Consider the following 9,847-nt stretch of genomic DNA (forward strand, 5'->3'; position numbering starts at 1 on the left):
GTGTCTCCATCCATGAGAACTCATCCCTCTCATGCCCCTCTCCCAGGTCATGAACTGTGTCAAAATGGATGTCTGCAAACTTGAAGTATTAACTGCTGGTGGCTCTGGTGGCTCAAAAGGTTGGCCCAGCTTAATTGTGTCAGGCATCCGAGCCCAGTAGTGTGTGGGTTGAGACGTGTTCTAGAACATTCCCCCACAGCTCCCACCTCTCTCTGCCTTTGAGGAGCTGATCACCCTGCTCATAAGGAGAACGTCTCTTTCAGAGGTGGAGAGATGAGCAGTTCCCAGAGCCCCGAGGAATGCACACAAAGGTTCCAGAGAGTGAGCTCAGGAAGTGCCTTGTCCTTTAGGGGAGGCTTGAGGTAAATCTACTGTAGGGTGCAGGGAAGCACTGTGAAGGGAACAGCACCATGGAGGGCCATCGTGATGGAAAACCATCATGATACCTAAAAGACAACCACAATGGAAAGCCATTGTGATGCCAAAAACACAACCAGGAGTCCAGTCTCTGGCCTGGCGCTAGGGCCGGCAGAGAGAACCTTATGGTGACTGGGCCATGCTCTCTTCAAAGAGTTGAGCCTTCCTTGGCTCTTCTGGTTTCTGGTGTTGCTCCTCGGCTTGTGGTAACAGAGCTCCAGTTCCTGTCTACTCCTCTATGGCCTTACTGCTCCTGTCCCCTGGGTACTCTTGATACAAGGACACATGACCGCCTTAAATCCAGATTATTTCTTTTCAAGATTCTTAATGAAGACTTTCTTCCAAATGAGGTCACTTTATGAGCTTTCAGGTGAGCTGACTTTGGGGGTGGAGGGACACTGTCCAATCCAGTATGGTTAAAGGAGAAAATCCCCAACTAAATCTGCCTACATCAAAAGGGCTTGTCTGTAACTGATACGATCAAATGCGACCCTTCGGGTGTGGGGCTCACAGACAGACCAAGGATTGGCACAGTGTCTTTGTCTTTGTCCCCTGACCCTGTGTTCTACTGGCAGAAGACATGCTTCTCCCTAGCACCATGGTTAGAATCATCCTCAGAGGCTCTAGGCCACCATTGTCCCTGCAATCAGACCCAGCAGAGAGTGATTAGACTTTTCTCGTGGTTCTCTAGGGAAATCCCCATCAGACTTTGTGGTTTGGGTAGCAGGCCAGCTTTTGAACACTTGTTTGTGCAAGAAATAGAGGGTTTTAACTGGTAGGACTCGCCTATGAGCCAAGACGAAGCCCACCCCAGGGCAGGCTTGAGGGATGGTGCACCTGGTATATAAGCCAGGGCGGGGCACTGCAGTCATCTTACTGGACAGTGGCCAGTAGCTAAGCCCTACACTATGCTTGTGTGTAAGAACCCCTTCAAGGGCACAGTCTGTCTCCCAGGTGACCTCAGTCCTCAGGCTCATTGGCTCACGTGACCCTGACACATACACACACACCCACCTCAGATTCCCAAGTACCTGGAATTTTGGATGCCTACACTGCCACACCCTGCACAAGCCTTTTTTTTTTTTTTTTAATGTCTCTACCAAGCTCTATGTCAGAGAGACACAAAAGATAAAAGAGATTCAGGCTGTGGAAGGGCCACTTTCTACCAGAGAAAACTTCACAGAAACAGAAAATCAGACACCTGTGTGGTTAGCATAGTGGGAAGCAAAGTGCAGGGAAATCCAAGCCTGAGACGGCACAGTCCGGAAGCCCTTATTAGAGGGCACCACAGATCAAAGACTCGCTGAGGAAGCTCAGTGACTCAACCTCAAGTGCCTTTTGGTTACAAATAATAGAAGACCCAAATCAAACAGTCTCGAAAACAACGCGGTTAATTTATCTTCTCATATTAATCAAAGTTCAAAGGAAAGGTGGCTTGCTGTAGAAGTTTATCATGCCTTCAGGGTGGGGTCCTAGTTGTCTGCCCTTCCATGGGCAAGCTTGTTCCTTAGGCTGATTTCCTCGTGAGAAGAAAATGGCTGCCAGGCTGGCTTAAGTCACTGTTGCCAAGGAAATGGAGTGAACACACTGGCTCTCCTCAATTAGGTCACACCTCTTCCTTCAGAGCCAGGGGTGGCTTGAATGCTGCAGCCGGCCCTTACCTGTGCCTGTCAGGATGCAGAGTGGCCCCGGCAGCTTGCCAAGAGCTCATGGACACCATTGCCCATGAGCGTGCAGCAGCCTCAGCTGAAGAAGCCCCTGGATCTTCCTTGAGAAGACTTGTGACCAGTTGGATGCAAAAGGAGCCCAGCTTTGGGCTGGCAAGGTGAGCGGGCAGGTAGAGGTGCTGCTGCCAGCCCTGCTAAACTGAGTTTGGCTAAAGGCTGTACAGAGTGAAAGGAAAGAGCAGTGTCCTCTAGGCCGCCCTCTGACCTCCACGCGGAGACCTCCATGCGGAGACCTCCACATGGAGACTGTGGTGTACACATTAGTAAGTAAATACATAAATAAACTAATGCAATTTTAATATCTGTATTTAAAAACCAGCTTTGGAAGATAAAGAGACAAAAACGCATCATCAAGGAAGGAGTTCTGAGCAGAACACAGCTGCTAGGCGTGTGCACCCCAACCCTCGCTGCGCCTAGACAGCCCCTCCACTTGCCTGAGAGGGGCGGTAGTTAGGCTGAAGTAGCAAACAATTCCCATACCCATCACCTTTGAACAAGTGTCCTGTGGACCCAGGAGAGGCCATGGGGCCAGTGACCCTCCAGGTGATAGCCCTGGGTACAGGCCCTGGGTCCTGTCACCGAAGTTTCTGGAACATTCAGGCTCCACATCAAAATACCAAGATAGGAGTCCCACCAGAGGACGGAACACTGAAAGTCAGCTGCGTACCGTGCTAAGGCACAACACCAAGGGCCAGGTCAGGGTAGTGTGTGCTGAAGAATGTCCTCTGTGAGACGGTCCCGTGCCCCTCACACTGGAGGAGATCGTGGAGCCACCTGCCTCCTTCATGTGAAGCAGCCTTCCGTGATTCTGCAGGCCACACACAGGAGCTGTTTCCAGAAGGGAGGAGACGGGCAATGGAAGATTAACTGCTCCCTGGGTTCCACATAAGGATCAGTGTTTTCAATAATACTGTGTGAGTTTAACCTCAAAGTAAATGGTTAATTCATCTTATATCAACAGCACTGTGATTCATAATGTAAACTTGGAGAATTTTTGATGTTTCGAGCCCACATTCCTTTTAATTTGCCTCTGCATTCTTTTAAAGCCACAGTTACTCACTTGATAGAGTGCAGCATGCAGATGCAGGGTTTCTGCCTGGAGGCGATTCAGCCTGGCTGGTCCCGTGGACGTCTTCTTTCAAGTGTATACGCTTTCTTAAATTATTTACTGGGTAAACACACTTTGCATTTTCAAGAGGGACATTAAGACTGCTTGCTGCTGGCCTGGTGAAACATCTAGGCCCCTTACCCAGCGTTAACAGCAGGTACTTGGGCTGCTTCTTTTCTGGCTTGCTAGAGTTCCTTGACCCGTCAGCCTTTCTGACTCTCCTATCTCCACAAGTCTGCGTTCAGGTCTGTGGCCCAGAGTGATCAGGATTGGCCAGCAGCAGTGGCCACGCTTTCTCACAGCTACAGTCTGCCACTGCCAGCCTTGACATCCCCTCTCCCTTCTGGATCAGTCCTGGCCACTCAGGTGGGTCATCTTCTGTCCTAGAGAGACAGATTTACTAAAGCACGTCACAGTCCAAAGCTAGGCTGATGGCCTGGCCGGTGGGACTTATGTACATCCCTCCGCCCTTCACCTCAGACGTCTGGCATCCCTTTCTGTCGTTGCACCAGTGTCTTCCACAGCGCACACTCACGGGCCTGGGGGCAGTCATTCCTCCTCCCCCTGGGAGAAGAGCCTGGCTGCTCTGTGAAGGCACTGTAGCATGTAGCGCCATCTTTAGGGGTTCCTTCCAACTCCAACCTCCATCCTTTTCTACCCTAACATTTTCCTGCCAAGGAGTTTGCCCAGACCTCTTGTACACTCTCCCTAGGATGGAATTATTACGCTGGCCAGGGGCCACGCTCTGTCTTCACAGTCCTTGGAAAGTCAGTCCCCTGTCCTGCTCCCAAGTGCCAGTCACAGCTAAAGCATGCTGTCCAAGCTTTAGAGATGAAGTCTACATGCTCACCACAAACAGATCCAGCAGAGCAGCAGAGGCGGGGGACAGGGATGCCAGTGGGCATGGCCACACAAGGCAGGGGAAAGCCCTGTTAGAAAAGTTGGGGTTTGGGGACTCCTGTGTGCTTGTTCTATTACCATGTTCCAGACTAAACTAGTAGCCCCCATAGTTAACCATCCTGCATGTCCATCTTGGACAGATAAGACAATTGTCGTCCATGCTGTCCGTGGGACACACTGCCACACTGAGAGTCACACTATGATAGGTTACCCAGGGAAGAACTTTTAAAGTTTCATGCTGGAATCTGCTTTACTGCTGAGACTACGTTTTACTGATTTCTTTTGTAAATCCGACATGGGTGACTGTGGTAAACAGAGGTTTGAACAGAGACCTCAGCAAAGGAGCTGAGAGGACCATTCTGAAGACTCCTCCCTTCCAAAGAAAAGGAGAAAAACCAACTTGACTGTTAAAGGAAGCCTCAGTAGGTCCAGCCAGCGTTCCTAATCAGCTTCACGTTAATAAACAGGAACCCTGTTCTTATTTACTTACTGAGTGGGACGGAGACTCCTTCCTGCCTCCTGGGTAAACTTGGCCTGTTAAGTCTGAATTAGCTGTCATCACAGAAGAGTTAATGTCGGGCACAGGCTTTCTAGTGGGACGAGAAGAAATAAACAAGACAGCTCTTCACAGAGGCCCCCGTGATAAATGAGTACAGAGCGCACCATCCATCTCCTGCGAGAGGAGCAGACACGGCTACTCAAGCAGCTTTGCGGAAGGCATGTCAGCAAATGGCGGTCATTTTGTAACCTGTCAGGAAGAGAGGGAACCCGTCCTGTTAGGGGCCACAGGGGAACAGACCACTCTAATGGGATAGACTCCATCCACCCGTGAAGAAGGAAGGGTGGGAGGGAAGGATCCCACCCAAACAGCAACCTGATGTCATCCTCCATTCCGGCCACAGGGACCCCTGTGAAGGCCCCTCTGAAAATGCCCCAGTGGAGGCCTGACGCAGCCCCACACACCCCTCCCCGTGGAAGACCCTGTCCAGGGTCCCATGTGCATAGGAGGACACGGAAGTCTTCATGTGCCTCTGGGTAGGTGGGATGGGAGTTGCTGCAGGCTTGAAGCTGGGTGGGCAGCCGGCTAGACGGCAGCCTCTTCAGGTTTCTATTTCCGTGTGCTCTGTAAGAGCAGCGAGCGTGGGCGAGGCTGTTTGACCCAGGTTCCCTTTGAAAGACTCAACAAAGCATTGTGGTGTGCGACCTCTTTTCTCCGAATGAGGTAACAAATTATGAAATCACTTCAGCGGAAGCGCGCTGCAGGCATCCAGAGCATGTGTCTCCTCTGCTTGTCTTTCTGAGGTCAGCATCTGTGGGGCTGGACCGAGGGACCAGCAGCCCCTAGAGGGCCTACCCACAGCCGGCTGCCAGGCACCTTGAGGACGCCCTGTTAGCTCCAGTTTTCCTCTTTTGCACCGGGGAGCATTTGTAACATCTCCTAGCTTGAGGAAGCTGTGAGCCGCTCTGACAGGTGACGGCCTCACAACCTGAGCTGCAAGTTTGACACTTGCTTCTTAATCCTGTCTTCTCCCTGCTAAGTCTCTCTCGATTTTCCTGGGGTATTTTTGTTCAGGTAAGTACCTCAGTGACATGTCTCCTTGGAGTCTTCTCCTTTCATGGGAAACACTGTGGGGGAAAAAAGTAAGGCCTGTTTCACATTCTAAATTAAAAAGAGATGCTCACATGGGGTCCTTGATCACTTAAGGAGGCTACATAGTACCCACATCCCGAAAAGCCTGTGAGTCCTCTGAGTTCTCTAAGTGTGAGCATCATGGAGTTGTTCATAGAACTGAAAGCTCTCCCTCCCTGCCCTTTCTCTCTTTCTGTGTGTGTTGTGTATCTGCCTGTGTATGCGTGTGGCTGTGGCTGTGTGTGTGTGTGTGTGTGTGTATATGTGTCTGTCTGTGTGTGTCTGTGTGTATGTGTGTATATGTGGCTGTGTGTGTATGTGTTTGTACGTGTGTATGTATGTGTATATGTATGTATGTGTGTATGTGTATATGTGTTTATGTATGTATGTGTGTATGTGTATATGTGTTTATGTATGTATGTGTGTATGTGGCTATGTATATGTGACTGTGTGTGTGTGTGTGCGTATATGTATGTGTTTGTACGTGTGTATGTATGTGTATATGTATGTACGTGTGTATGTGTATATGTGTTTATGTATGTATGTGTGTATGTGTATATGTGTTTATGTATGTATGTGTGTATGTGGCTATGTATATGTGACTGTGTGTGTGTATGTGTGCGTATATGTGTGTGTGTGTGTGTGTGTGTGTGTGTGTGTGTGTGTGTGTGTGTGTACACACTCTACCTGCCATGCTATGGTTTCTTTAGCCAGCTTGGCTTGGGCAGTGTTTGACCGAATACCGTTCATTCATCCATGTGCATTTTTCTTCTTCTGTCTCCCACAGAATCATCCAAAACCGCATCCTGCTCGTCATCCTGGGGATCATCGTGGTCATCACCATCCTGACGGCCATCACTTTTTTTGTCAGAGGACACTGAGGCGTCTGCTCTCCCTTGATAAACAGTGATCTTGGCTTGTTCTGAGTAATTAAGACAAAATGGTCACATGAATCATTCTTTCGTGCTGACAGGCCCCGAGTGACCCTCTGTGTCTCCCTTACCACTGTTGAGTGCAGAGAGTGTGACAGCATTTTCTACTCCTGTCTGCATGTGGGTTGGTTTCCTTTCTGAGGTTGGTCTTTGCCCAGATTTTTTGTTTTTTATAGGTAAAGGCGAAGGCTTATTTGCCTTTAGGTAACTTCATCTGCTGTCCAAAATAGCTTTGGTGACATTCTTCCTAGTCTTGTGGCCTGGGGTCAGGGTTTGAGAGAGGCCATGATGACTCAGTCACAGGAGCTTCTGTGTGTCACGTACCCCACTTTACCAAGCAGTCTTTCTGCGCTGTCCATGGAAAAAAATGCCAGAAAAATCAGAGGCCAGAGGCAGAGAGCAGCTCCAGGCCAGCCCCACCCTTTCCCAGCACAATGAATGCAGCCATCCTGCTGGTGCAGCTTCACCGCAAAGGAGCGGATTTACTGTCACTCATACAGAGAGCTGGCCTAGCCTTCTCCCTGGTTTCTTATTGCACACATATGTACGTGTGTGTATATTTACTGCACACCTATGTAAGTGTATGTATATTTATTGCACACACATGTAAGTGTGTGTATATTTTGCCTAAGAGTTTTTGCTAAAGCCGCTTGATGTTCACTTTTCCCACTTTGGTTACTGGCAACAAGAAATATCCCCTCGCCTTCCCCAGATGCCACCCTCCCCAGAATTTACTGGCAGCGTGAGAATTGACACAGTATTTAATTGTGACCACATCTTCCCTGACCTGTTTCTGTATCTTCTCAGTTTTAATATGAGCTCAGTCAACAGCTGCCCTCATATACACAAAAGGTCTTGAAGGTTCTCGCCACGTCCCTTCCAGTGTGGAAAGACAGCATCAGTCTTTGAGAGAGCCTGAACAGGGTTCTTCCACTGGGATGAAGTGTGCATTGTGGTGATTAAAATGGGTGGGTCCACTAGGAAAAAGAAAACAGACAAACAAACAAACAGAAGCCCTCGGTGGGAAGTGTCCTGGAGCCTCTTTCAAAGAATGAGGAATTGCAGACAGCTACACAAGAACCACTTGCCTTTTTAGTGACAACTGGTTAGCAAAGCCCACCTCGGTTCTCCATGCATTCAGTCCTCTAGCACCCTCCATGATTTTCTTCCCTTTCTTTCTGTCTGGGGTAACTGGGAATTGTGCTCAAAATTGTTTCATTTGTGATCAGGCTTAAAAATTCCCCAGCTGAGGTCATTTCCCCTCTGGTCATGAAGCAAATGTATTCTTCTTAAGACTTCGTAGGCCATTAAAGGGCCGCACGCACTATCTTTTCAATATAATTGGCAGCTTTGAAATCTTGAAAAGCCAACCTGTTCTCTTCATAAAAAATGCTAACCACCTGTGCTCATGGAGTAAGATCATGCTGCAGTTGATCTCCTAACACACACACACACACACACACACACACACACACACACACACACACACACACTCAGAAGAGAACCATTATAGAGTAGAGAAGAAATACAAAATCCACCAGAGGACTTGTGCCTGTGGAAACAGGCAAGGCCTATCTGTGTTCAGATGAATCATTTATTACTGTGTAAATAAAGGTATAGTCTTCATGTCGGAAGGATGGTGTTGGGTTTGGGCTGAGCAAAGTAGGACAGCAGAGGAGACTGGCTGGAAGCTGTGCTACCTTTCCTGTCAGCTAAAGGGACCAACTCAGCAAGAACCTTTTATCCTGATAACTGAATTCTGGAAATCCTAAATGTATCAAAAAAAAAAATTAAAAAGCAAGGAGACAACCTCGTCTGCAGTGTTGATGCTGGTGAAGGAGATCAAGGCCTCTGGTGGCCTTCTTGGCAATACTGCTTCTTAGTTAAGAGTATACCTGAGTCCTGAGCTGTCTCTCCCACCTTCCTCCATCCTCCCAAGTCACATCTCCCCAAGGTCACCTAACAGGCAGGCTGTAGCTGAGCACTGGCACCTGCTGGCCCTTAAGAATTTCACCAGAACCTGCCATCATGACAAGGGAAGGAGGCACCTACCACTCACCTCTCGGCTCCCTCTGCTGAGGGCTTTCTTGGCCAGCTCAACAGCGGTGGGAGTGGTAATCCGTGAACCTATAATACTTGGCCTAACAGCTCCGATGTCTCCCCAGAGAGTGGCCACCGTACTTAGGCCAGGCCCACAGAGGGTAGAAACAGGTCTGAAAGTCCCTCGACAGCCCTCTGGCCTTCCAATGTTGTGGGAAGAACATGGAGGAGCCCTGGGGCAGGGCGATCCCCTCCCCACTTCCCTGCCCACCAAGGAGGGGAGAAAGTGCACAGCTCCGAAGCAGGTGTCTGTGTGGAAGGTTCTAGGCTCCTATCATGTAGACTTCGGCTGCTGACTATTCTCGAAGTTGGGAGCCTTTGTTTAAAAGTGTGGGGGAGGTGGGGGGAAGACAAAATGACAGTGTGGGGGAGGAGGAAGAGGAGGAGACCCTCGGCATATAAAATTCATGCAGACTAAACAGTTTCTCTGACGGCCATAAATAAAGCGGAAGCAACCCTGCTCCAGAATCAAAAGCAATTTAATTAAAGTCCCTTAAGTTGTGAAGAGTTTTAAATGCTCCCTCCGTGTCGGAGGCGGATGCCTGCAGACACAGCCCGCCTGACGTCAGCGGGCAGGCCTAGGCTGCCATGCCATTTGCTATTCTGTTTTAGGCAGGCTGGATTGTCTTATTTTGGAACCAGCTTGGTGGGGGGTTTGCTTTGCTACTGCTTCTGAGCCCTGAGCTTCAAAGGCTGAAATTAATGGCGAACAAAATTGTGCGGCTCTGGCCGTCCCATGCGGGGCCAGCCCATTGAGGGTTATCATTAAGTAAAGAAATAAAGAGGGGGAAAAGCCTGCCTGCTCCAAAAATCTCATCAGATAATGACCTCCGTGATTGGGTTTTCATTACCACACAGCATCCAGAGATTACCAACTCATGGAAGAAGGAATGAGGGAGGGAGAGGAAGACGAGCCACTGTCTTCCCCTCTCCCTCCCTCCCTCCCTCCCTCTCTCTCTCTCTCTCTCTCTCCTCTCTCTCTTTTGCACATCTTTTCTTTAAAACTGTCAGATCATTTCAGTATTTCAAATCC

General features: G+C 49.3%; 1 protein-coding gene across 6 annotated transcripts in view; it reads left to right on the plus strand.

The window, feature by feature from the left end:
• Vti1a (vesicle transport through interaction with t-SNAREs 1A) overlaps positions 1–8,523 on the plus strand; it is a 305,634-nt gene extending 297,111 nt beyond the window's left edge. For 3 of the 6 annotated variants that reach the window (XM_039090066.2, XM_039090071.2, XM_039090073.2), the window contains one exon: positions 6,570–8,523. In XM_039090066.2, coding sequence (XP_038945994.1) covers positions 6,570–6,663 — 94 coding nt within the window. In that variant the 3' untranslated portion in view covers positions 6,664–8,523. The remainder of the gene's footprint in view (positions 1–6,569) is intronic. The other 3 variants (XM_039090088.2, XM_039090093.2, NM_023101.1) reach the window with 2 other exon arrangements.
• Positions 8,524–9,847: the final 1,324 nt, after the last annotated feature.

Source organism: Rattus norvegicus, chromosome 1 (assembly GCF_036323735.1).
Source record: "Rattus norvegicus strain BN/NHsdMcwi chromosome 1, GRCr8, whole genome shotgun sequence".
In the NCBI taxonomy this organism is placed as follows: domain Eukaryota; kingdom Metazoa; phylum Chordata; class Mammalia; order Rodentia; family Muridae; genus Rattus; species Rattus norvegicus.